This window comes from Stigmatopora argus, chromosome 23 (assembly GCF_051989625.1).
Source record: "Stigmatopora argus isolate UIUO_Sarg chromosome 23, RoL_Sarg_1.0, whole genome shotgun sequence".
Taxonomy (NCBI): Eukaryota; Metazoa; Chordata; class Actinopteri; order Syngnathiformes; family Syngnathidae; genus Stigmatopora; species Stigmatopora argus.
In genome coordinates, this window is record NC_135409.1 from 7,674,463 (window position 1) to 7,702,456 (window position 27,994).

Consider the following 27,994-nt stretch of genomic DNA (forward strand, 5'->3'; position numbering starts at 1 on the left):
GAGACAGAATGATATATATATGTACGTATATGTATATGTGTGTGTGTATGTATATGTGTATATGTGTGTGTGTGTATATGTGTGTATATATATATATATATATATATATATACATACTTTTATATACACATATATACATATATACATATATATAATATACATATATACATATATACACATATACATACATATATATACATATACATATATACATATATATATATATATACATATACATATATATACATATACATATATACATATATATATACATATACACATATATATATCTATATCTATATCTATATCTATATATATATATATATATATATATATATATATATATATATATATATATATGGGTGTTTTTTTTACATATAATCCCTTGAAGCCAATAATTTTGATTGGAAGGCCCTGACCAGGCCTATTTGAGGGGCTCATTAGCCTTTTTTGTATCAAAAAAAATCCCCACAATGAATAGTAGGGGTGGGCAAACGATTCCACTGTGGGCCACCTGTGCTTTGGTTCCAACCCATAAAGAGGAAAGCTTTCCACAAACGTGGAATGTTACAGGTGCCATCAGTGGATTGCATTGGATTGGATAATGAACAAAACCCTCCACCCCCAGAGGCCCTGGACCAGCAGTTTGCCCACCTCTGATGTAGAGTAAGGCTTTTTATACTTTGATAGCAGTCCAATCCGTGGTGTGGAGTCCACACCTTGGTTTCTATGGCACTCTTGGAACAGGAGGATGAAGAAGGAGGAGGAGGAGCAGGAGCCGAGAGAAAGGCAGCCCCGCCCGATGCCGCCGCCGCCGCCTCCGTCCTACGATGATCGCAGACATCGCCAAGGACAACCGTAAGGCGTCGTCGCGATCGGCGGGAAAGCCCAGCTCCGAATCCCCCCGGCCTTCCCCGGAGGCCGCCGGGCCGCCGAGCGGCAGGCGGGAGGCGCGCGCTAGCCGGGAGGACGCCGTCCGGCCCCCCACCCGCGCCATGACATCGGCCGACTCGGGCCAGGCGGGATCCGGAGCGGACGCCCCGCTCCTGGCCGCCGGCCGGGCGCGGAGCCTCCTCTACAAGGTCCTGTGCTTCCTGCTGCTGGTGTCGCAGGGCGGCCTCCTGGACTTCTACCTGATCGCCTTCACCGACCTCTACTGGTGCTCGTGGATCGCCACGGACCTGGTGGTGGTCTCCGGCTGGGCTCTGTTCTTCGTGAAGAACGCGCGGGGCAAGCGGGAGCGGGCCTGCGGCTTCCGGCAGAAGGGCTCGGCCCACGGCGGGGCGGGCGGTCACCTGGGCGAGTTCACCTACGCCTACCTGGCCTGGCTGGTCCACGTCATGGCCCTCACGCCCAAGGCGGCGCTGGTCCTGGAGACCTCCATCCTGGACCTGGTGGCGGCCGAGGTGCCGCTGGGGCTGACGGGATTCAAGGCGGTCATCCTGCTGTCGACGCCCCTGCTCTTCTGCCTCCTCAACGCCGTGGCCGAGGACCTGAACGGGGCGGCCAGGCACCGCTCGCAGAGCTGCTTCACCGCCACCTGCCTGGATCTCTTGGACAGCTTCTCCCTGGTGGAGGCGCTGCTCCGGACCGGGAACGGCGGCGGGGACGGCGCCCCGATCCCGGCGCCCTACCTCAAGCACGCCGCCACCGCCGTCTACCTGGCGGCCCTGGCCGCCCCGGTGGTCTGGCTGTACGAGCTGGCCGCCTCGGCGCCGCGGCGGCGCTGGCTCTGGGCCCGACTGGTCTCGGCGGGCCTGCTGGTCAACGCGCCCCTGCTGGCCGTGCGCTGCTTCCAGGTGTACGCGCAGCAAGGCCCCGTCTCCGTCTTCATGTTCAAGAACGTCTTCTTCCTGGCGTGCGGCGCGCTGGAGCTGAGCGAGCAGTGTGTGGCCGCACGCGCTCGCCGCCGGGCCCGCTTCTCCCGCGGCGTCTCCGAGAACGACATGTGCCCGCACGGCTACGTCAACACCCTGGCGGTCGCCCAATCTTAGACCCGGCCGACGACATCCGCCGGCCGGACCCAAAATTTCCCACTAATTCCACGCCAACTTGTCCCAAAAGTTACCTGGTAGTATATGGTAGGTATGGTACACGGTCGATTGGTCGCCCGGAAGGTTATTGATAATTAGCATTTAAATGGTTGCTCAAATTCCCTAAATACAAACTGCGAATGACTATTTAGTCATACTTAATGCCCTAGTCATTATTAGCCTAAAGAAAAACTCCAAATTTCCCGGACTTTGATTGTTTTTTGTCGGAGAACTTGTAAGACCCTGACTGACGTCGCTTCTTAAAGGGACAGCGCATGTACATCCAAACTCTTCTACACTCACACTTGGGCTCAGTGAAAGTGCTCATGGCCATTGTTGCCTTTTATTCATGCGTAGACCGGGTTGTTTTACCTTGTTTTGTCGCCAGTCTTTTGGTCGTCGGTCTTTTGGTCGCCCGTTGTCACGGTCGGGGCGACCAAAAGACCGCGACCAAAAGACCGGCAACCAAAAGACCGGCGACCAATCGACCGTACACGGGTAGGTATGACCTACCCCTGGTTTATGGTTCCAAAACACGCCGCTGGCGTTTTGACACTGAAATAATCTCCCCTTCTGACGAAGCAGCTCGGTCACGAGATGGTTTCAGTTGAGAGACGTTGGATCTCTCCGTGGACTTTATCTCCGCCCGAACGGCCTTTCCGTCTTCTCGGGCGCCGCCGGCCAATGGGGACGATCGGACGGTGGCACTACTTTGCAACCGTCTTCCCACGTGTGGTGTTTTTGTGCCTGCACTCCAATGTCTTCGTGGTGCTATTTAAGCTAACGCGCTATTCATCGTTTGCTATTTATTATCGGTGACGGCGTGGTCTGCAAGTTCGTGCTCGTCCTGACTTAGCGTAGACGCCGTAGTCTTCCCGTCGTACGTCCACGTGCCCCGATACCGACGTGAAATGTTTCAAGTGTCCACGGTCAGCCTTCGCTTATGAACAAAATGTGCACTGGACAATTTGAGCGGTTTTACATGGTACTGTCAATATAGTTTTAATTTAAAAAAAAGGGTTCTGTGGCCAGAAAATGCCTTGATGGACTTTGCCCAATTTGAAATATAGTCCTATAAGTGCTCTATTTTCTTTGAAACCTACTTAATGCTAAACAGGGTGAGATTGTGCATTACTAATTGTTGATTCTTTTTTTTTTTGCACGTATGCAATCAGTGGATTGCTGTCAGGTGCTTCTGGTTTCAGCACCCCCACTGTGCTGGAATCCCTTGGAACAAAAACCTGCACCCACAGTGGCCCTTGAGGATCACTTTGCTGTATAGTCACACAGTGGTACCTTGGCGTACAACTTTTGTTCTGTGATCACTCAAATCAGATTTATGAACTCACTTTTTTGAATGAAATCATTTTTAATAAGGAAATCAAATGGGAAAAGACTTCACGGAACATGTATAAAAAGTGGTCAAGATGGCATTTTAGGCCCGTGCACGCACAGTTGAGTCTGCTTTTATCGTGTCCAATTGATTTTCTCCTCCAGCGGCGTTTCCGGGCAGTTGCCATGGCAACGCAGACGAAACCCTCTCAACCATTCACCGGCACATTCGCAATGGCGCAAAGCGCAGACTTCCTGTCGATGACCGCCTAAGTAGGTCACGCGACGAGTCGATGAAATTTGCCGCTTCCGGTGCTTTTCTTCACTTCACTTTGACGGCTTCCCGTAACTTTCTTTCTTTCTTTCGGACTGCTTGGCACCATTTCTTCACGCTGAAAAGCATCCACGTAAAGCGCACGTGATTTCTTCAAATAACCAAAAGACATTCAATGGGCGTGCCCGGAAAAAAATTGGACAACATTGGTGTTTTGATACTTTTCCCTTACACTTGATACTTGATACTACCTACACTTGGTGGAGTCGCGTGCCGTAACTCTGTAGCGCCGTGGTCCGCGTGCCGTAGATGATATTGTGCGATGGAGGTCCAATAAATATTTCGCTGGAAAAGTGCATTTTATTTCAAACGTTCGGCCTTCAGAGCACAGATTCTGTATTAAGGTCGGAGTGGGAGCTATCCAGAGTTTGCAGAAAAAGTTCCTCCTGCAGTCTGGCCAGAGCCACCAGCGGATCGCCCTCCTCGCCGGTTCCCAGCGGGGAAGGCATTTTGGAGATGTAGCCTTGATCCGAACCGCCGTTGGTGCCGGGCTTCCTTTCGGGCTGGATTCTTGGCTCCGGGGAGGGACCGGAGCGGAGGAGGGGCGAGGAGGACTCGTCGGCGGGGGGAACCAAATCGCCGGGCCCGTCCTCCCGAGGGGGGTCGCCGCGGGATGGCCGGACCGGCTCGGCCGCCCAGGGCCCGGCCATTTCCGCGTTCGGGTCGGGCGTGAAGACTCGGACGGCGTCCCCCTTGGCCTGGATCCGCGCTCGGCATTGGTAGAGGGGAAGGGCGTCTCTGAGGAGAGGGGCGCAGCGTAGAAGGGGCGGCCCCCGGAGCGCGACCGGCCCGGCGGTGGGCGACGGGAGGTCCTCTTCGCGCTCCACGCACTCCTTCTGGAACCAGTCCGGGTTGGCCCTCTGGTAGGCGGCGAAGGTCCGGATGGCCTCCTTCAGGGCCAGGCCGGAGGGACACTTGAAGTACTCGTCCTCGGCCAGGCCCCGGATGCGGCGGACCCCACCCGGCGGGTACTTCTCCACGTCCAGGAGGCCAAAGTAGAGCTCCTCAAAGTGCTTCATCAGCGCGTACTTGACGGCGGCGTCCAGCACCGAGGGCACGTCCCGCTCGCCGCTGACGTCGCTGAAGTAGGCCACGGCGTACTTGCCGCGCTGGCGCGCCCGCTGCATGTCGGGCAGGAAGAGGTTGAGGAAGGGCGTCAGCATGTCGTCGCTGGGCGACAGGAGGTCCTCCCTCAGCCGGACGCGGCGCTGGCCGCACATGGCGCGCCACTTGGCCTGGACGCCGCGGGAGCACAGCACCAGGACCTTGTCGCCGGGCCGGTTCAGCCGCCGCCGCTGGCGCTCCAGCCAGGGCAGGCGTCCCAGCGCCCCCAGCCCGGCGCCGTCCAGCAGGTCCAGCAGCACCTCGGCGCCGCATTCGGCCCGGAGGAAGGCGCAGAGCTTCAGCACGATGTCCCGGTAGAGCGGGTGGTCCTGTGAGTAGACCACCAACACCTTGGGGCTCCGGGGAAGGGGCTCTCGCTCGTCTCCGCGGGCCACCGGGCCGGCGCCCACCTTGCCTGCGGGCCGCACAAACGCGGGTGACTCCGGGTGGGGACACGCCGGCTCCCGTTTGCGGGACTAACCTGGCTTCCGGCGCCGGGCGTAGAGAAAAAGGGCCAGGCCCGCGACGCACGGCAACGCCGCGCACGCGACCGCGGCCCGGTATCGAGGAGGCTTCGGGGCGTCTGCGGAATTGGCTGTGGACGGAAACATTTGGGTGGGGTTAATGCGCCATCCGCCATTTTGGACGTGGAATTCGTATGGCCAAAATGCCGGTTGCTGCCGCATTTTTTTTGGTCAACATTGGGTCCCTTACCTGCCGAGGCCGAACAAACGTGCAGCGTTTTGGTGTGACGGGTGCAGTCTTGGCCACATTTTGGAAACAGGGGCTTTATCTGAACAAAAACAAAATGGCCGTGTGCGGTCGATTGGTCGCGGTCCTTTGGTCGCGGTCTTTTGGTCGCCCGTTGTCGCGGTCCGGGCGACCAAAAGACCGGCAACAAAACAAGTTAAAACAAGACGGTCTACGCATGAATAAAAGCCAACAATGGCCATGAGCACTTTCACTGAGCCGACGTGTGAGTGTAGAAGAGTTTGTGTGTACATGCGTTGTCCCTTTAAGAAGCTACGTCAGTTCAGTCAGGGTCTTAACAAGTTCTCCAACAAAAAACAATCAAAGTCCGGGAAATATGGAGCTTTTCTTTAGCCTAATAATGACTAGGGCATTAAGTATGACTAAATAGTCATTCACAGTTTGTATTTAGGGTATTTGAGCAACCATTTCAATGGTAATTATCAATAACCTTCCGGGCGACCAAAAGACCGGCAACCAATCGACCGTGTACCCCAAACTGACAGCGCACGCTTGGCAAAAGACGACGGTCACGTGTTCCTTACCCAAACGTCAAATTGGCAGCAGGATCTGGGCCATTTCTCCAGGCTGAACCAGACACTCAGACGGGTCTGGTTGACCTGTCCGAGAGTCGGCAAATTTGTCATCGCCGTCGTTAGCGGTAAAAATCGGTTGTTCGACTTGACGCCACTGACCTTTGCCGCGCTCGCCGTGTGTTGCACGGAGGCGCAGTTTACGATGATCAGGTATTCTTGGCAGCGCGGGTCGGGACTGAAGCTGACAGTCAGTCCGTCTTTGTCTTCCCCGAGCAGGCCGATGTCGGACTCCCACAGGCTTCCTACGAGTCGGCGGGAAAACAATCAGCCGGCCGTGGGGACGCCACAAATGGTGGGTGACTTACCTCGCTCGACGCAAAACTGGGTGGCGCGCATGGACGGATCTTGACATCCTTATTACAAAAGAGAACGGGAGATTGAACGCTGGCGATTTGAGCCGCGGCGGCGGCGGCGGCAGCGGACACTTACCCGGGACGGCGACTTTTTTACGGACGTCGTAGTCGCTGTGGCCCATTTCCGGTTTGGGGATGTTGAAGACAGAAACCCAGTACGTGTGGCCGGGGTCCAACGCCAGCATGTTTGCGGAGAAGGACCACTGAAAACCACGGCGAAAAACCACGGCTGAAAACGAGAGTCCCGGTTCGTCGTTTAAAAAAATAAAAAAGACAAATGACCTTCTCATCATGGGGATTCCTCATTCGCAGCTTGTCTTTAAAAGAATATCGGACACAGAGATGCCGATTGGTCGCCTCCACCACCACGTGAAGTTCGGTGGCTTTCAGGTAACGGATACTGCCTGCGGACGGCGTGGTTTTAGAGCGCTGGCCCGTTCCAAACGTTTGTCCTCCACTCACCGTCGTCCCTCAACGTCCAGTTGGCCAACAGGAGCGGCTGCAAACGTCCCGCTGGGTCCGGGATGGCGCTCACGGACAGCGCCAGATCCCGCGGGCCGCTGGGAGTGTAATTCCGGACTTTCAGCCAGCTCTTGTCCAGCAGGCAGTTATCTGTACAAACAAAAAAAGATGGTTTCCAGTGTCATTCTGGGATGCCGTGGAAGTAAAAGGGAACTTTTTGGACAGAGAGCTAGAAACAATTGCTATTTTCAAATGTTATTCCTTGAGAACAATACTCCAAATTTAAATACACGGAAATGGGTGCCTTGAAGAAGATTCATTTTTTTTTGGATTGGATTGGATAACTTTATTCATCCCGTGCAGAAATAGGAAAGGCATTTTAGACATAAATAGATAGGTAATAAGTAAGTTAATAAATAAATACATGAATAAATATTAAATAAATAAGCGTGTTGCTGATATATATATGCATATATATGTATATATATGCATATATATGTATATATATATGCATATATATATAAGTGGGTTAATAAATAAATGCATGCAATAAATACATGAATAAATATGTAAATAAATAAGCGCGTTTCTGAAATATATATACACATACGTGTACATACACATATATATGTGCTTATATATATACATATATACATACATATATACATACATATATACATACATATACATATACATACACATACACATAGATGTACATAACCTGACAAGTTAGCAGAGAGCCCAAGGCACCCATCAAAAGAGCCACAGGTGGCTCTCGGGCCATAGGTTTCCCCTTAAGAATATAGTACATATAGTGGAGAAAGGGAGACTCACTTAGACTGACATCACATCTCAGGCCCTGAAAAAACAAACACAGGAAACAGGCTGATATTAAATTTGGCGAGACGTGGAGGACTATTCATTCAACAGCGGCTGTATTTCAAAAATTTCAACTTGAACACGCATTTTATTTTTATTTTTTTTAAATGGAACTGACCTGCTGGGAGCAGTTGTAGGGAGCCGACGTGAAGGGTCGCAGCGCCGACGACCACGACACACACACAAGCACCCAAAAGCCCTCGACGAGTTTCATAGTTTCACGCTTTGGTCACAAATCCACCGAGTGAAGCGTCGATTTAATGCTTGACGTCGAAGTTCATCTGCGGCTGGCTAGTCGAGTGTGTACATGTACAGAACGAAAGGAAACGTCAATTTCGGAGAAAACTTCCGGCTGTGGTTCGACGTCGTCACTTACCTGAGGAAACATAACAAACAACCAACGAAAAAAACACGCACCTGTATAAGTGATCTTTTAAATAAGATGAACTTGAAAAATGGACGATATTTATATCTTCGAACCCCGATAAGAGCCATGGACGATGAATGAAATTACAGGTTTCTTTTTCGTCAAAACAGGTTAACAAGGAGCATTGGGTGCATTACATTCTATTGTCCCGCAGGGGGCGGTATAATGCCGTTTTGACAAGTACGATTCCTAAAGACCAAATGTTTTGAATTAAGTGCCACCGCCAATGCTGAACTATCCTGCAATTGAACAATGATTTAAAAAAATGGAAACCACTAAAGACTACAACCTCCATTTTATTGGGAAATGAGTGAAATCCTGATTGGCTTCAACGACTGTGTTGAATTAAACTGACGATCAAATCAATCCAAGCATCTCATGGCAGTCAACGTAGAATTTCATTTTATTTTATCATTATACAAGTGTTTACTAATGTATGTACGGTTAAAATATAAATGGATACACGGATATATATAGATATATAAAAACAAAATGATCACATATATGAATATAGCTGATTTGGAGTTTAAAAAATATGAGACATGCCCATTGGAGTGAGAAGGCCAAATTAAGAAAAAGTAAGGAACATTAAAAAGGGACATCTGGTATATTTATCAAGGTGGCACCGTATAAGATGGCTAGTATTGCACAGGAGTTGAATTTGGTCCTAAAAAAATCAAATCATGAAAAAGTCTGAAAGAATACAAACTCTCCGACCGTCTCTGGAGGACTCCACGTGGAATTCTTTTCCGGAAGGACGGAAAAGAAGTCTTTCAGAGGAGAACGCAGGTCGACGTGGACGCCTCCCAACTGTCGGATCGAAAACAAATCCTATTCAAAAGACTCCATCGGAACACTGATTCTTCGGGTGAAAAGAACGGAATGGCGCACCTGTCATCCCAAGCGTCCTCTTTTATCCTTTTGGGGGCGCTGCTGTCCCACTCGCTAGTTGCCCCGCCAGTCGCCTCGCCGGGGTCATTACTCACCTGCGTGCAGAGCTAACGTCAGGGTCCAAGAATGGAGGGAAAACAAATCCTCAATGAGTTGTAAGATCATCATTTGAAGGAATAACCATGTTCCTCTTCCGATTGCCGCCGTCGTCGCCCGGTCCGCCGGGGGCCGAGCCGAGAGGTCCCGGTTCCCGATCCTCTCGCCCCAAGACGAGCGTCGACTCGGGCCGCAGCTTCCTGCAAAAAAATGCCCGGCAAGACGGCCAATCGAAAGCTAAGTAAGGGTGTTTAGCATCCGGGGCATCCCTAGCGAGCGTGACGCGATGCCACGCGGCCTTGGCGGAGCTCATCGTTCATTTAGTGCCAGCGAGCATTGATTTAGTCGCTAATGAAGTCCCCCGTCGACCAGCCCAAGACCACGTACCCGTCAGCGAGGCGGCGGCGGCCCCGGAAAAGAAGACGACATTACTTTGCCGGGTAATTTTCTCGTTAAAAATAATAGAGGCCATTCAGGCGTGTCAGTCAAGCGTTGCGGAAATCAATGGTTGAAAGAGGCGGGCACCCGACGGGCCCGCTCGACCGTTAATTACGCTCCCCGGAGTTTTGGGGAGCGTCCGCGTGGCGGTCTTGGGATTTTGACGCCGCCTCCCTCGCTCCTTCTGTGCAACGGGATCAAGTCATTAGCGTGGCAAGGTCGGGGTGGAGGTGTGTGTGTAGGGGGTCTAGATCGTGTGCGGTCGATTGGTCGCCCCGACCGCAACAACGGGCGACCAAAAGACCGGCGACAAAACAAGGTAAACAACACGGTCTACGCATGAATAAAAGCCAACAATGGCCATGAGCAGTTTCACTGAGCCGACGTGTGACTGTAGCATAAGAGTTTGTATGTACATGCGTTGTCCCTTTAAGAAGCTACGTCAGTTCAGTCAGGGTCTTAACAAGTTCTCCAACAAAAAACAATCAAAGTCCGGGAAATATGGAGCTTTTCTTTAGCCTAATAATTACTAGGGCATTAAGTATGACTAAATAGTCATTCGCAGTTTGTATTTAGGGAATTTGAGCAACCATTTCAATGGTAATTATCAATAACCTTCCGGGCGACCAATCGACCGTGTACCGGTCTAGATAGTATGGCGGCAGGGTCGCGGGGTCCTTCTAATGTCGCTGGCCTTTGCTGACGCTTTTGGGCTGCCTCTGGCCTCTGGCTAGACTACCTGCTGATCAACGCCAGCACCTCAAAGCAGACTCGACTACTGCAGAGTCCGATTTTTGGGAGCGAGCAGTCGGTACGTACCTGACTGCCGAGGACAGGCTTTGGTACCAGTCGTTAAAATCCTCCGGGTCGCTTGACATGAGCAGGAGTTTGGCTTTGGCAAAAGTCAGCTGCAAGAGAAAGCATGGAAGGTCAAGTTAGAGGGCTCCCACTGGTGTTCAAAGAAGGAATCGCTGAATTAAACAATGCTGTGACACTCATTATGCTAGTATAAAGACAATAAAAGCATTCCATTCAATTCAATATCATTCTTTACCTCTGTAAAGTGAACTATGAATGTAGAATGCTTTCCAAATGACTATTCTTTTGAAGGATATACACTGCCCCACAGTAAATATTGGGGGGACTGGACATTAATGTCACGGCAATTTGTTTTTTATAGCTTCGGTAACTCCACTGAAAGTCCACGTAGAATTGCAATATCGTCCTATAAACAGCAGGAGGCAGGCAATCACAGTAAATATATGGAAGGGGCTATCTCCCCATTAGAGTAATAATAGCCCACCTCCCCATTAGCCAGCCGCAAGACATTTCCTAGCACGCATTGGGGTAAAACAGGGAGCTATCAAAGACTTTTTTTTTAAAGAGCAAATCAAGTTTTCCCAAAATGAAATGACCTTTTACATTTACCCGAAGCTGAAGCTGCAGACTTGAGACGAAGGAACTACAAGTTTGTTTGGTGATGAGATATTGATCCATTTCAAGACTATTTGCAAGGAATTTACAAGCTTAACTTACATTATGTATGTGTATATATACCGTATTTTCACGACTATAAGGCGCACATAAAAGTCTTCAATTTTCTCCAAAATAGACAGGGCGCCTTATAATCCAGTGCGCTTTATATATGGACCAATACTAAAATTGTTATCACGATAAAATCAAATAAATCAGTCAACAGGACAACTACGGCAAGCAGCCCCCGACTCTACTATTTTCCCGTAGATATATATATATATATATAAACAGAGCAGTAGTCTTTTATTATACATGAAATCGATTTCCAAAACGTTCCTTTTTCAAACACATTATGGAATGAAAGGACTCGGCACTCCACTCACGCTTGACTAGATTCTCCTTCTGTGCGGCAATTAGGGATTTGTTAGGAAATCTGACCCTCTTAGGTAGAAATGACTTTGTATAATAAGGACGACGGAGCGCGCCGCACATCGTTTGCCTCCATTATTTATACATCAAAGGAATTCTGTCGGGCATGTGGGAAAATATTCCAGCAGTGAAGGAAGGGAGAAAAAGAAAGTTGAAGGAGGTAAAAGAAAAAAAAAAAAAAACGAGGGTGAGTCACAAAACAAACAACCCTGATGGAGAGAAGGGAGGGAGGAAATACAATAAATTTTAATAAAAGTGATTTTTTTTATGCTTTCGCAAACTTTGCATATAGATTGCCATGGCATTTACAGCTGTCAAATTTAATTTAGCTTTAATTCTTCATGGCAGCGGATGAGGAGAGCCCCGGGGTGCTGACAGACCTTTTTTCTTTTTTTTTTTCTTTCTTTCTTTTTTTCCCTCAGGTAGTGTGGCCCGGGATCAATAATGTGTCCTTATGAGAAATTAGGGCTAATGCTATCCCAGTTTGCATTGGGCCGGATAAGAGGCTAATGAAATGCCATTTCTGCCATTAGATAAGGCGTCGGTCGGTCGGTCGGTCGGCCAAACGCGGCGACGGGGCTTGAGGAAGATGTATTTACTGGAGGGCCGGAAGAGATGGATCTGCCGCCTAATCTGATCCAACAAGGCAGCCGTTATCTGGCCAGCCTTGGCCGCGTTGCTCCAAATAATGCGTGCGCTAATTTTAAATGAGTTTTTTTTTTCCCCTTCAAAAATTGGATTTCTGACAACGATTTAGCCCACTTTTGCTAGCGGGCTAACGAGGGTAAATACGTCGCTTCTCACAAGACCACGCCGGGGATTTATTTTGGAATGTGAACATTCTTTTTTAGGTGAATTAGTATGTATTCAGCTGAGGATACTATAACATTTGGTCTAGTCCAGGGGTGGGGACCTATGGCTCGGGAGCCACATATGGCTCTTTTGATGGGTGCATATGGCTCTCCGTTAACCTGTGAGGTAAACTATGGAAACTGCTGGTGAGAAAGCGCAGGAATAGGAGCGTTGCGTTGGTATTATGGCATTGACACTACCCCAGCGCCTTCTAATCATTTTTTTTCATGACACTCTTTTGCATGGATTTTCTCATTGATACTCATTGATTAGCAACAACGTAACAATGTTGTCAAAAGAATTCAGAGACTTTTTGTACTTTAAAAGTGGTAAAGTGACTAAAAAAGGCACACATTTTCATGTATGTTGACTTTTAAATTCGGAGCAGGGCTCTCAAGGATTAACATTTAAAAAATATGAATTGTTTATGGCTCTTTCCATCAAAAAGGTTCCCGACCCTGGTCTAGTCCAATACACAACGTGTTTACAATGACAATAAAGCTTTTAATTCAATATAGGAGCTGACTCAAGATTCGGCGAGCAATTTTGCTAGCGTGCTAACGATAAACTCGTTGCTGAACCGAGTCGCTGCCGTGCCTTTGTTTTCGACTGTTTGTTGACCCGATTAAAAGCTCACGGGAGAAGCCATTGAATAGCGCAATTGGCGCTACCTAAGCTAGCGGCTCCCGTTAGCAGCGGCGCAGCGTCGGAGCGCTCGCAACAAGCCAGCCCAAATGAATATTGATACGGCGCCGCATTGGCAGTAAACACTTGCCGCATAAACGCTTTGGTTGCTCGCTCAATGACGCGCGACTCGTTCCGTTGAATGTTTCATGACAGCGACTACATCATTTAGGCGCCGTTTGTCAGCCGGCAGCTGCGCGCAGAGACAACTCCGACCGACCAAAGGGAGCTGAACGGGGAACTTTTCTTTTCCTTCTTTTTAAGTTGCTTTGAAGGAGCAAGTAAGCAACACTCCCCCCAAATCTGACAAACTTCACGTTTTATCGTCAAACCCCGCCACTGTCACGCACCAAGAATTTGACGCGTGGCGCGTCAAAAGTGGGAATGTGTTACTCGATTGGCTAACCAGATGTCGCTACACCTGCCGCAGCACGCTCACAATTGCGTGAGTTGATACACACGTGCAGTTTAGCTTTGTTCGCTAATGCTGAATTGTGAAAGGTTTAAAAAATAAATTTAAAAAAATTAAAAATCGATAACGGCGATATATCGGAACATTAGCTCGTGCAAGTCTCTGAATTGAAATTCTTGCTTTTGGTGGAAATAATCAACACATGACTGCACTTCCTTTCGCGTCCACTAGTTAGTGTCAGTGGCTGACTTTTTGTACTTTAAAAGATGTAAAATGACAAAAAAAAAATGCAAATTTTCATGTGTTTTGACTTTTAAATTGTGATTATGGCTCTCAAGGAATAATATTTGAAAATATGAATTGTTTATGGCTCTCTCTTTCAAAAAGGTTCCGGACCCCTGCTCTACATCAATTATTTTTTTAATTTTTAGAATCTTGCATTTAAGCCGGTTTGCACTAAACATTGAGAAATTGTTTTAATGAAAGGCCACATGTTTACTTGAGTGCCAAATGAAATGGATATAAATGTACTTTTATGTCTACGCTGATGCAATCAATCAATTGTTAGGACTCACGCTGAGCAGGCCACCTTTGCCCTTGGTGTTGCCAAAGACCTTCTCCACGGTACACTCTCGCAGCGGGTAGGCGTGCTCGCCGGCGAACTTTTGGCCGTCGGTGGCGCGCGGCTTGGCCCGCAGCAGCATGTCCGAGAACAAGAAGAACATCCTGGCTTTGGCGTCCGATCCTTTGGCGGGCACCACTTTCAGCCAGCCCTCGCGGATGTACCACCTCCCTGCACGAGAGACACCTTTCAGTTTTACATACATACTGTGATAGTGTTATTAATAAGTATACTTTAATAAAAGCAGAGAGACATCGTTGACATATTCCAGCTTTGAAACTTGCAAGTGAGAATCGTCCTGGCCACCGTGACATTCTGAAGAAACGGCATCCTCCTCTGTCCATTTAGTCGCGCATAATCAAAACACTTAAGGTAATCTGATTCAAACAATTGCATAAGCTAACCAAATAACACCATTAAGGTCAAAAAACAACTGCCACAACAATTGCACATCAGGTCGGAAACCAAAAAGACCTGCGTAAGAATTTGCACAAGTAAGCATAATAATTCCATATAAGGTAAAAACCGAGCGACAGTATTTTAAAACAATATGCGAGTATTTTCGGAAGTTGATTCGATGATCGCCATCTGCCGGAATCCAAGTCAAAGCAATTTAAGAGTCCTTCATAGATCTTCATCGCGAACTCAGATCAACAGTCCTCGGCCTGGAACTTGGTGACCTGTCCGGTCAATAGTCCTGAAAACAATTAAATGTCCCCGAAGCCAGCTGCGGGGGGAAGTGTCCTCGAGCTTGCTCGGTCCCAAATTAAAATATAGCCCAAATTAAAATATAGCTCTTATACATATTAATGATTAATGCACATTTAATAACATCCCAGAATAACCCCAACATACTGGACCCAGGGGAAAACCGTGCCAGTTACACTAGAGACACGTAGCCGCCGCTCATCTCTTTGATTGCCGACGCCATAACCGTGGCAACGCGCTGACATTTGGCTAGATAAAGACGAACACGGCGACGTGGGTCCGGGGTATTTTTTTTTTGTAATTACCCCAGTTAGCCTAGGCGGCCCCGGCTCTGCCTTTGGGGCCCGGCGAGGACATTTTCCGCTACATGTTGAGATGAAGTGCAAGGGTCAAATTGCTTTTAAAATGCCACGGGTGTCGCATGGAAAAACAGCGGGGAGATAGGACTTTGCCCATCGCCCGCCCGCCCAGAACCTGGCTCCTTTAATTAGCGCTTACCATTCCAGAAAACTTTGGAGAGGAGCCGCAATTAGGCTGGCCGTACTTACAGTTAATTCATTCCGCCTTTTTGTAATCAATCAAGCGGAGGCGTCATCGGGCCGCCGCCGCCGCTTCGTATTCACGCTCCGGCGCTAACGTGTTGCGCGTTTGCTCAAGCGTCGGAAAGCTGCCGCCGTCCGCCGTACTGAAACGGATGCGCTTCGGAGACGTCAAGTTCGATCCTGAGGATTCAAATGAACGTTGCTACTAACGGGCGCGTTTTATCTTCCAACTTTATCCGGACAGAAAATGGGCTCGCGATATCCGAGAAAACAAACAAAGCGGCACACACGATTCTTAACCGTATCTGGGAAACACACCCACACTTTGGCTGCCTTTTTTTTTATCAGAGAGTCGGCGAGATGAGAGCGGGCTCTAATTGGTCCCGGGGGACGGCGGCGGGGAGCGACAAGGAGGGCCGACGTCCCCGGGGACCCACGACGCCAAGAAAAGGGCCACAAGTGGGGAAGAGGGGAAATAATTAAGCCGGGGGGGGGGGGGCAGTTAAGCACGCGCTGGCCCCGCCCGCAAAAGCTACTCCATAAATGCATCGACGGCGTTTGAAGGAGATGAAAAAGAATACGGGATCAGAGTCCGTTCCGTCTCACTGACCGGCGGCCAACACCTGGCTCTGCGACCCCTTCAGCAGTTTCTGCACTCGGCGCAGCTGCAGGTGGTTCTGGCGCCGCCGACCGTTGCTCCGGATCCGATGCTGCAGGTCCTCCACCGCCGCCGCCGCCCCTGGAGCAAAGGACGGATACATTACAAAACGCATAGATGACTGTTGGGGTTATTCTGGGATGTTATTACATATGTGCTTTAATCACTTGCAAGCTAACGCCAGAGATGTGCCCGATGCCTACCTTGTATTGTTTATATTATATTAAAAAGTATACCTATTAATAAACCTATCAATGACCAAACAGGATGGCTAAAACGTAGCTCTTTCCCACAAATAAACGATCCGACGACCGGGCGAATGGGAACCGGGAGCGCGACATTTGGACTCTGGTTCCGAGGAATACAAATCTGGACGAAGCGGGGCCTCCGGTGACGTGCCTTAGCAAAATAATCAGCGCCTAATTGGCTCGCTTAACTTCCCAACAATTACCATGTAAACCAAACAAGGCATCCGTGTAGACTTTGTTACGCGCGCTCGGAATATTTGATCCGGGTTGCCTGGGAAAAAACAAGCACTTCTAATTACCGTATTCTTGACACCAGATCTGACCCAGGCATTAATAATACATCCAACCCATTAAACACGCCGAAGAAACCTCCACGCTTCTCGACAAGCGCTCTTTTCAGCGAGGACTTTGACGCCAAAACCTGGGCCGCGTCGGCGATCGTCGGGTCGCCAAGACAAAGTCCCAAGGAGCTGGAATTACAACGATAAATGGGAGGAGAAAGCCACGCCATTTTGTCTTTTCGAAACAGTTCCCTTTGCAATACAATGGCGCCGACGCTACAGACTTTGACGCAAACGTGGCCGACCCCCGTGGAAAAAAAAAGCGTCAGGCTTTAAAAACACATCGCTAATGAGAAAAGGAAAAGGCGATGGCGGAGACCTCTCCGAGACGTACCTTCATCTTAGAATCACGGCCTGTTTTAACTTGTAAGCAAAGGCAGCACATCAGCAATGAGATTTTAATTGATACACATAAATAATTCCTTGTGTACATCCGCACTTCAGTCGACTCGGCTGTTTATTTGACGAGCGAAATGAGTCGTTATCGGGATTCGTGTTGATGTCGGAGGACTTTATTTATTAATACGGCGTCTGCTTAATAGCTAGCCTCTGATCCACTCCCCATTAATTAGGTCAAAAATCCACATCAAACCGGAGCCGGCGTTGGCGTGCAGCTTTCCCCGCCTTTAGTTTCCGCGCCGCGACAATCACCAATCAAACGCGGGACAAAGGCAGTCCAATGAAGAGGACGATGTACGCTAGGCCCTTTTTCCCATGTCTGCATTTTGCCGCCCGCCATTTAAATGGTCGTGAAAATTACTTGCGAAGGCAAACAGCCCCATCACACACTTAAGAAAAGGGATGTAGTATTTATCACTTGACAAAAAAGAAAAAGAGGGTGACCTTGAGGATTACAAGAGCACAATGGCGAGAGGCACTTACGTGAAAGCTGTTGGAACTCCGGGTTATCGGGACTGGTGTTGGCAGTCATCTCCTGCAGCAAACCTTTATACCTGAGAAAACACAATGGCGGGATGTATTGATTAAATCCATCCAAATCTGCTTCACTATTGATTTATCCGATCTGCCTCGGTTAGTGTTGGCGTAGCAACAAAATGCTCTTTAAAGAATAAAGAGGTACAGACGCTCCCCCACTTACGAACGAGTTAGGTTCCGAGCGATTGTTCATAAGTTGAATTTGTTCATAAGTTGCTCAGTGCTATATTTAGTATTATAATTTATGTTTAAGGCCTATATAAGTATATTGAAGGTTTATACAAGTGCATTTGTATGTTTAAGGCTTGTATAAGTAACACGCATTGGTTTGTACTGAAAAAAACATTTAATAAAATGGAGAGAATACATACAGTACTGTATACATACATTAGAGAGAGAGAGATTTACTAGAAACTGGCCGAAAGAAGCTATCTAATGACGATTGCAGTTTTCTTTTTTTTCATCATAAATGATGCGGTAGCACTGTATGGCATCATTCAGCGTAGTACAGTTTTACAGTACTAGTACTGCGTCTGTACTACATTGTCATGCGTGGCAAAAGTTGCCTTATTATTCAAGTTATAAAACTGAAATAAATGTGATTTTACAAAATACAATGATGTCGTAAATATCAATGACTCACGCAAAATATAGAAAATCCACTAAGACAAGCACGCAATACAATCCCTTATCAGACTTGATAAGAAACGTAGCGAGTCGGCGTCACGTTATGTTCATCTTTTTATTCCCCTGCAACGATTAAGCCTTGAAATGTACTGATTTATTTTTTTATACATTGCCCGCCTCTATAGGCTTTTCTTTGCGCCATCCGAGCGAGTTTCAGGGACATGGCGAGGCCATTGCGTGAGGTCATCCAGCTGGTAAGAAGACCGGCAAGTGCTTAACACACAATTTGTCGCTAATAAATCAAAGATAAGCTCTTTCTAGTTGTTACTTGTGTTTAATGTGAAAACTATTCCTTATAACCCATCTCAAATGGTTCATTCCCATATTGTGCGTGGATGGTGTCTCTCCTAAATCCAATAAAAACATTTTTTTTTAAATGAATGCCCTACTTTTGCTTCTTTTTCTCTCTTTTGAAATAATGAGACGTGATGATGGTTTAAATAGATTTTCTCCTGTAGTCAATTCAATCTTTCATTATGCACACAATATGGGACGGCCTTGTGGAAAGTACGCTTATCGAGTGGCCATGCTTGAGCATTTCTTTTCCTTCTGTTTGACCAAATAAAGCCATAAAGGCTCGTTTTGGGATATTCAAAGAGCGGCGTTGTACTGAACGGACAGGCTGCCCAATCTCTTAGAACTGGGAGACGAAAGATGGCTGCCTATACAGTCAAAAAAACGGATTGGACGTCTACGAGTGGGGCACCTGGATGGGGGTGGAAACACGCATTCATTTTGCAGGGCCTTAACGGGGGTGCTGGGGGGGAAGGGCTGTAAGAAGCAAAAGGAGGGCATGTACTCAATTACTGATTAGAAATGAAATGAATGCCTAACAAGCTGCAATTAAGCCTACATCAATTAAGCCACACTTAAAAAGAAGAAATAATTCCACTTCCTTCTTTCCTTGTATCATCTTGTAGTAACAAATGCATTGCAGACATTATTAGCAACGAGCGCCCTTGTTTTTTTTTTTCGCCCCCCGAAGAAGTTGAGACGAAATTCTAATTACGGCAGCAGCGTAACAAAGGAAAGCCCGTAATGAGCATTATTACAGCCGATTTCTAATCATGTAAATGACACTCACTTGTTAAGCTGCCCTGTCCCACTCATTAGCGCCACAGCAAAGAAAGATAATGAGACAATAAGATATTCCCAACAGCTCCCGTATTTTCTACACAAAGCGCCGAGACGGTGGTTGCACGCGCCAACAACACCGGCCGTACACGTAATAACATAAATAGCTCCATAATCACTTCAGTAGTATTCAGCTTTGGCGTGCTGCAAACTAGTGGTCGGGACTGGAAGTGCAGTCACCTGCAGTTTAGAATTTCCACCCAAAATTGGAATTTTGCATGGATATGAAGTCGTGCAAGCCGATATCGCAGAATCGATTAAAAAAACACACACAATTGCTACACAGCAAATGCACGTCTAAACGACGAGGTCTTCCTGAAAATGGAGTCGCCTAAATGACGAAAACGAAGTCATGCAAGCCGATATCGCAGAATCGATTAAAAACACACACACACAATTGCTACAGAACAAATGCACGTCTAAACGACGACGTCTTCCTGAAAATGGAGTCGCCTAAACGACGAAACCAGTGGCGGCCTTTGATTTGCTGCAAACAATGGCGTACGCGGCTGGGAAGAAAATAACAGTGCGGTACCCGCGGAGCACATCTTTTAGAAAATGCCTCAAAAGAAAGGAATCAAAAGTTTGTCCTTGCGCAGAGGAGCCTTCCCGAGACGCGGCGGGCCGTTAGGAGACGACGGCTTAAGTGACCGAGCGCACAAAAGCGCCTCATTTGAAAGGCCGCCTCGTGAAATGGGAGCACGGCGGCGGAGCGCGACGCCCGACGAGACGGCTCACAATGCACGGCGAGGGTGACAATGACCCAGAGACCTTCGCCATTCAATGCCTTTTACCTAGAAGGGACTCCTCATATGAAGCCAGCCTCGCACCGGGTCGTCGCTTTGTAGGGCTAAATTGCACTGGGCCGGGAACGCGCCGATCCCAAGGCCCGCCGCCGTTTCTCTCCTGGCTCAAACTGCGCATAAGTATCGGCACTCCGGCCGGGCGTCGCTCGCCATCCGTCACGCTTAAACAGCGACGAAGGAAGACGAGGCGCCGGCCGGGGACGATGATCTCCGCGCAGAATGCGACGCGTCCCTCGAGCCAGGCCGAAGACGACAGACGGATCGATGGCGAGGACGGCGGGTGGACGGGGAAAACCTGAGCGACAGCAGGTTGCGATCCAGACTGATTAGGTGTCAGCGGTAATTGGAAATCGCAAGGACATAATGACGTGTTTGCCCAATTGTCCGTCTCTGACTGCTGAATATTTCACAAAACACGCCATAAGTCATGCGGAAAAAAAGCTTCTGGCTCATTAGCCCAGCTCATTCCTCTACAAATTCTCCAAGTGACTGTAAACGATTGCCCGAGACCGCACTTTATTAAACAGAAAACATGGCTGCGCCGCCATTTTTTAATGAAGTAGCTTTACCAGCAGGGATAGAAGTATACGCACGCTGTACATTACGTGTAATAAAAAAATCCAATCATTTTGTCATCAATACTAATGTTGTGAACTCATTTGAATTGACCTTTTTTGCAAAAACGGTTTTGTTTTGTCTTTAAACGGGTTGTGTAGACATTTTACAATTTTTATTTTACCACGAATTTAAGTCTATGGACCGACGTCCAATCCGATGACAGCAAACATTTCTTGCCAGGCTTTTTGTTGGGGTTATTCTGGGATATTATTATATATAATTTTATTAATCATTATATGTATATGAGCTTTATTTCAATTTGGGACCGAGCAAGCTCGAGGTCACTCTCAATGGCAGCTGGCTCCGAGGACATTTAATTGTTTTTAGGACTATTGACCTGACAGGTCACCAAGTTCCGGGCCGAGGACTGTTGATCTGAGTTCGCAATGAAGATCTGTGAAGGACTCTTAAATTGCTTTGACTTGGATTCCGGCAGATGGCGATCATCGAATCAACTTCCGAAAATACTCGCATATTCTGAAATAATGTCGCTCGGTTCACCTTGTACAGAAATTATTATTCTTACTTGTGCAAATTCTTACGCAGTTGTTTTTGGTTTCCGACCTGATATGCAATTGTTGTGGCAGTTTTTTTAGACCTTAATTGTGTTATTCGCTTATGCAATTGGATTGAATAGATAACCTTGTAATTGTTTTGATTTGATGTCTTAAATTGGCAGATGAATTCGGTCCTTTAGAATGTCACGGTGGCGAAGACGAGCCAGGACGATTCTCACTTGCAAGTTAACGCCAGAGATGTGCCCGATGCCTACCTTATATTATATTAAAAAGTATACCTATTAATAAACGTATCACTTTCCCAGTTCAAACGGATTGGGCGTCGATCACCGGTGATGAGTTTCAAAAACAAAACAAACTAAAAGTTTACAGTCTTGGCAGCGGCAATTTGGATAGAGGCAACCTGTCAAGGACTTAATAATACGTACATCTGTAATGACGACGACAATACCTAATTAAGATGCAAACAAGCGGCTTGATAAAGCAGTGTCACCCAACGCGCCGTGCTTGAAAGCGCATTTCACATGATTTCTTTTCTGGTTCCACTAATTAACAAGCAAGATCAGGACCGCGTGAAATTACAGCCAACACAAATCGGCGCTTACCAAACGAGATCTTGACAGTTTGCGGACAGACGGAGTACTTACGTGGGCGCTGCATCAAATCATAATAATTATACTCTATCTGTCACCGAGACGATAGATTGTGGCGGAAAAAAGTGGCGAAAGGAAACGTGATCATAAAAAATCAAATAAATAAAAAACAAAACAGTTTGTTAGAAACTGAAGAAAAGTAACAGCATTGTTTGCTGTAAAAATAATCTACTGTTTATTTACAGTGCATTGGGAAAAGAATACCTTTGAGAAGGCTCTGATGTGCTTAAAGATGTAAAAATAATACGGTTATCGCCAGTGTAAGCACGTTGAAGTGCATGGGGAATACAGGGAGGCGGGGCCTATCGCTTAGATTTATAATAGTTGCAGTTAATGCTTAGCATGCAAGTATGCTTTCAATTGATGTGAGCAGATTTTGCATATTGTTGGAGGTTAGTAGAGCGCCATTGTTTAAAAGAGACTACGATTTGCGGTTAAAACACCACACGGGGAAATGGGACTATGTCGGCGGCCGCACACGGTCTTTTGGTCGCCCGGAAGGTTATTGATAATTACCATTTAAATCGTTGCTCAAATTCCCTAAATACAAACTGCGAATTACTATTTAGTCATACTTAATGCCCTCCTAATTATTAGGCTAAAGAAAAGTTCCAAATTTCCCGGACTTTTATTGCTTTTTGTTGGAGAACTTGTGAAGACCCTGACTGAAGCTGTAGCTTCTTAAAGGGACAACGCATGTACATACACACTCTTATTATACACTCACACATCGGCTCAGTGAAACTGCTCATGGCCATTGTTGGCTTTTATTGATGCGTAGATCGTGTTGTTTTACCTTGTTTCGGCGCCGGTCTTTTGGTCGCCCGTTGTCGCGGTCCGGGCGACCAAAAAACGGCGACCAATCGACCGCACACGTCGGCGGCGGTTGGACTCACCGGTGGATCCGCTCGATTGGCAGTTGAAGCAAGTCCTCCAGCTTGTGCTCGCGGAACTCGGGTCGAGCTTCCTGAAGCTTCTTGAAACGCCTGAAGGCCTTGTTTTTCTTCAGCTGGATCTGGATGGACAAAAGGCGTAGCATTCAGAATCCAAGCTCCGAGCATTCAGCTCGTACAAGCAATGATGGACATGATGACGAGTCGGTGCCATTCTCCCGCTAACAATCCCCCAAATCCCCCTCTTGTTCCTCGTTACGCCCGGGCCGCCGAAGGTGCGAGCGCCGTCGATGTCATTAAAAATGCATGCGCACGTCACGTCAGCTCAACGTTTGGGTGACGGGAAGCCCGGAAGCCGTCATTCAGACCACTCGCAAAAACAAAAGCTGCCACGGCGAGCGTGGTGAGCTGTCGGTCCGGCGTGGATGGAACCGGACCGACTTCTACTTTTCGCCTTCACGTCACTCAAAAAGCCCTTCGACGCCATCTCGACATGGACCTCGGCATCTTGCGTGAGGATATTAAGAAAACGTGTCAAAGAAGATTACCCCGAGCACTTTTTGGGCGTTGTAAATGTTGTCCACGTAGACATTGTAGTGGTGCAGTTGAGGGCAAAAGTGCTCAAAGCCTCTTCCGAAGTCGCCGCTTTCCAGGTGAACCAGCAGAGACCTGCAAAAGACAAAAGTGCGCGGGCAAAAAGAGGGCTTTCTGGGTAATGAAGTATACTCGTGCACACAACACCCATAGCCAATGGCACCTTTTCTCAGAATAAAACGTCATTACCCATAATCAATACGTGGGTAAGCTCAGCTATTGCATTTCCTGTTATTCTTTCTAAGGAAAGAAGGTCCCGCAATCGTTCTTTTAAGACTATTTCTCGTTGGCAAGTGGTCGTGCGTTATCCTATTGTGAGGACATTTGTGTGCATCATTTTGGGAAACGTTGGCTCGAGTTACGAAAAGCTCGTCATACGATCTCAGTCTCGGAACCGATTACGATCGTATGTCGAGGTACCACTGTATAGGAAAAGGACTACCACCAAGCCCCGTATTGCGGCGACGGCGTGGAGACAGGGCGTCCTCGTCGCCACCAAAATACACTCCATCAAAGACCCGTAACGTGTGCATTTGCAAGTGCTTACTCCGGTGCGCATTTAGCCTCCAGTCAAAGCGCATTGGACTTTGAGTTAGCGCCCGGGAAAACACCGCCGTCGTGCGTCGGCGTGATCTCAAACGAGCCGTCGCGCGTCGGCGTGATCTCAAACGAGCCGTCGCCGCGTCTGAAGTAGCGTTTGCCGGCAAAAGGTACACGCGTTTAGAGGAAAGCGGGGAGGTTGAGCAAAGTTTACAAGGCGAATGGCGTCCCCCCCGCCGCTAACGGGGGGGCTTTAGCAGTGTCGGCGTTTGTAGGCCTCGACGTATTTAGCGGGACTCCGACGGTAAGGTCTCCCTTCAGGGCCACTTTGTAGCGAGAGCGCGGCGGCTGCGCTCGGGAGCAAAACAAGTAAATCAAGGCAAAGGCAAAACAGTCGTCAGCCTGTCAGGCACATTATAGCGAGGCGGACCCAACGGGTTGGGGGGGTGTTGACACTGGTGAAGGAGCTTGTTATCCAAACTTAGAGGAAGGAGCGCATTCCCACTCTCTAATGATGTTCCCAGAGACTATGTTGGCGCGCGCTGGAAGGAGCACATTTCACTTGAAGTTGATTTAAATAGATTTTAATGAAGTTGCACGCCAAGGTAGCCTCTGTTCATAATCAGGAGACGCGGGAGCAGCCCAGAGAGCTCTAACGAGGGCAAAGGCCGGGAAATATAGCGTTTCCCTTTTTTTTTTCTTCTACCGTCCCTCTTACTGCCACGGGCTATTAAGATAAATAAGAAAATTAATTTTTTTGTACAGTAATTAGCAGCGAGCCCAGATTAGCATTCTGGGCGGCGTGGTGGTAATCTGCGAGCACTGGCGATGTCTGGGCCGCTACCACCTCAACAGAGTCGCCTTCATTAGGGAGAAAAATAAAAAGCGCATCAATTGTTAGGGTGCCACGACATGACGAATAAATAAACATACAGCTAATTCGCGGTGAGAGAAGCAAAAGCGTGTTGATCACAGAGAAGGTCTCCTACTATTGTCGTCATGCCCCCCCCCCCTTCCCGTCTTGAAATCCACTGTGGCTATTCTTCATACCTGATTCGCTGACAGCCCTTTCAAGTCTTATTCCTGTTTTGCCGTGTTCCAAGTCAGGGATAATTGGATGGCTGCCTTCCCCGCCTCTTCTCCATAAACAGTCGACGGCGGCGGAATGAACGCCGCCGCATATCAATATAGTCGCATGTCTCCTTTTCTAATGTAGCTTTTAAAAAAGTGGGGGAATTTATTAACTTTACGCATTGAACTCTGCAGGCAAGTAAACAAACACAGGGACATCAGATGAATATACATACTCTTTGCACTCGGGCTGCATTCCGATTTAACCGCGCTTAGACTTCGTAGTGAGGGGAGGGGAGATAAAATCATGTTTTATCAACAAGCTTTTGGGCATACTCACTCTAAGGGATTTGAACTGTGCTGGACTTGGGTTGGAGTCATCGCTTTATGCTGAGAAAAAGACGCAAATTGTGGCATATGAATTGAAACGGCCGCGATCACCCCCTAAAAGTTGGGGCGGGAGAAGAGAACGTGGCAAAATCTAATCGATCACTTAGCGGTCTGACGCACTGTCTCTCAACGGAATGTTTTTAAATGGAGTACTTACTACTGGCCGTTGCTTTAAAAGCACTAATTCGATAAGGGGCTCCGTAATGAAGATGTATGGGAAGCGCAGAACCATTTATCCAATACGCCGGCGCGTGTAATTCATACTTCAGTCTTCATTGCGGCTAGCCGACGCTTCGGGCTGGGAGACGGCGGACAAAATAGATGAACAGTACAAGTCGTTCGTGGAAAAGCTGTTGTCGGATTGATCGTCGACCAATGGCATTGTCAAGGAATTGAGGAAAAGTGGCCTGCGTTACTTGGATGCGGCCAGCAGGGGCGCTGTTTTTCCCATTCTGAAGAGGAATTTAGGATAAAGCTTTTCCACGATTGTAACGATCATTTATCTGGGCAAATTTTAACACGGGCGCCGATGTAGCCGAGGGAGGGCCAAGGGAAGAACCTCCCTACCCTCGAGGAGTACATCATTGACGGGCTCCTAGATAAGCACCACGCTTCAATAAAGGTAGAGTTGATCAGGAGTGCATTCCCACACAGGGGAGCGACTGACTGCTTTCCCCCATCGCTTTACACGCTCTCTCGCTGCCCTTAAAGCACGGATATTCATTCTTCAATTATTCAAGGGGATACTTACTGGTTTACTGAGTGAATGGCTTTAATTGAACTGAAGATGCTTTCCCTGATGTCCTGCTTGAGGGTTCCTTTGGCCTTCAGAATCTCCACAAAGTACTGGGGGGGAAAAAAACAACAAAACACAGAAGACAATTTTACCTGGCACTAGAACTCAGCCCCCAACGCAAGAATCAAGTTGAGAAAAAAAATGTGACAGCTGTGTTGGTCTCAAGTCATTTGCACTGGAAATGGGATTAGCAAATTGAACGAGCACAAAGCTTAAAATGACTCCTAATTGGAGGGTACGGGAGGAGGGAGTCACTGAGTAGGAATTAGGCAACACTAGCGGGTGGTAAAAGTCTGTTGCCCCGGCAGGAAATCAAAGGATACAACAATACCACCTTCGGTGGCTTGCTATTCACTTTGCAGTAATCTTTAGCGCATGTCCTGTTTTAGACTCAATTTTGGGGGAGAAAAAAAAAAAAAACAAGAGTGCTGTACATCAACACGAAAGCAAGAAATTAATGAAAAAATAAAACACCAAGTATACTTAGAAAAGGCTATTTCTGGAGAAATTTGAGCCTTTGCTTTGATGCTTAGGGAAATATTTGACATTAATGGACCAAGCCGCTTCAGACCACTATTTAGCACGTGGAACCTATATTTTTCCACAAAATTGAATATAAAATGAGGATTTCCCTTCGGGGGAAGTCACGTTCTCAACTTACAGTGATGACCAACTCCAGTTGTTGGCAGTAACGTTGCTCCGACAGCACCAGCTCCCTGCCCGCTTGGCTGCGTTTCCTTTCCCAGCGGTCCCTCTGCTCTTGGATGACCTTGCCGGCGAGGGCATCGGGTGGGCATGGGGAGAAACTCATGGTCACCACCTTCTGGATGATCCTGCAGAAGAACCAGAAGAAATATTTCACTGTCACTCATAGATGTCAACAAGAGCCAGTGATAGATGGCAACACTAAGTGTTGGTTTTATGAACGACAGATTCCTGCATGGGTGACATGGACAGAATGCTATATACAATCACAGCATCTCAGTTTTCTTTTATTTGTTAAAATCATCAATCGTGCCTATTGACATGTTTTCTTCAATAGTCATTTCTCAGGAAATCAATACAAATGTTGTCTCTTCTGCCTGGTTACGACTGATAGGTGACCATTTTTTGTCAATCTCAGTCATGTAAACAGCATTTTTATAATAATAATAATAATAATAATAATAATAGGAATGTTATAAACCCGTGGGTTAGGGTCCGTCACGCGCATGCGCATTAGACATGTCATTTTACGGAACTTGGGGTAGAATTACTACTTATTTTTGTCGTACTTTTGATTATTTTTATGCTACTGGGGCCAAAATTGTTCTACGTTACATTTTAGACTTTGAAAAGTTGTATTTTGGTGACGTGTTTCAACGACAGCGTTGAAAAGTACGGACACTTTGAAGTGCCGAAAAAAGTGCTCGCCTTAACAAGTGGTCACCGAAACATAACGACGTATGACAGTATAAAGCAGAAATAACTTTTGTATAGTCCTATAAGCTAGTATTAGTTTATATGTATATAATGACTTAAACATTATGAGTTTTTACCTTAATTTAAAGTCTTCACTTTGAAATCTGCCGCGCTTCTCCGGGTTGGGATTTCGTTTTCCGCCTTTTTCATTATGGAGCGAAATGGGGATTGGTTGTTTGGTTCGACTTCCGTTTTCTATTCCCCCCTTCCATTTTTCAAAATTAAAGTTC

The 27,994-nt window shown here is 47.6% G+C and overlaps 3 protein-coding genes and 1 long non-coding RNA gene across 8 annotated transcripts in view; 2 read left to right on the forward strand and 2 right to left on the reverse strand.

Annotated features, from left to right (window-relative positions):
- LOC144068766 (uncharacterized) overlaps positions 1-27,994 on the forward strand; it is a 227,688-nt gene that overhangs the window by 114,655 nt on the left and 85,039 nt on the right. The gene's annotated exons all lie outside the window — the stretch shown is intronic.
- Positions 773-5,269, forward strand: tmem121b (transmembrane protein 121B). The gene is made up of 2 exons (XM_077594075.1): positions 773-2,081; positions 3,209-5,269. The coding sequence occupies exon 1, from the start codon at positions 831-833 to the stop codon at positions 1,992-1,994; it is 1,164 nt and encodes a 387-aa protein (XP_077450201.1). The 5' UTR covers positions 773-830; the 3' UTR covers positions 1,995-2,081; positions 3,209-5,269.
- il17ra1a (interleukin 17 receptor A1a) lies at positions 3,715-9,009 on the reverse strand. Of its 3 annotated transcripts, none has more exons than XM_077594072.1 (12): positions 8,988-9,009; positions 7,962-8,134; positions 7,799-7,823; positions 6,965-7,114; positions 6,785-6,906; positions 6,579-6,705; positions 6,455-6,502; positions 6,249-6,391; positions 6,099-6,173; positions 5,518-5,596; positions 5,285-5,398; positions 3,715-5,218 (listed from the first exon to the last, which is right to left on the reverse strand). In XM_077594072.1, exons 2-12 carry the CDS (start codon positions 8,055-8,057, stop codon positions 4,020-4,022), a joined length of 2,178 nt encoding a protein of 725 aa, XP_077450198.1. In that variant the 5' UTR covers positions 8,058-8,134; positions 8,988-9,009; the 3' UTR covers positions 3,715-4,019. The 3 variants fall into 3 exon arrangements, with proteins under 3 accessions (XP_077450198.1, XP_077450197.1, XP_077450196.1); XM_077594071.1 differs by lacking the exon at positions 8,988-9,009 and adding an exon at positions 8,261-8,508; XM_077594070.1 differs by lacking the exon at positions 8,988-9,009 and adding an exon at positions 8,220-8,508.
- Positions 8,650-27,985, reverse strand: arhgef39 (Rho guanine nucleotide exchange factor (GEF) 39). Its single transcript, XM_077594074.1, has 12 exons — positions 27,842-27,985; positions 26,965-27,136; positions 26,259-26,353; positions 23,461-23,581; positions 22,916-23,034; positions 17,550-17,620; positions 16,031-16,159; positions 14,124-14,341; positions 10,515-10,603; positions 9,343-9,457; positions 9,162-9,256; positions 8,650-9,080 (listed from the first exon to the last, which is right to left on the reverse strand). Exons 2-12 carry the CDS (start codon positions 27,112-27,114, stop codon positions 9,044-9,046), a joined length of 1,239 nt encoding a protein of 412 aa, XP_077450200.1. The 5' UTR covers positions 27,115-27,136; positions 27,842-27,985; the 3' UTR covers positions 8,650-9,043.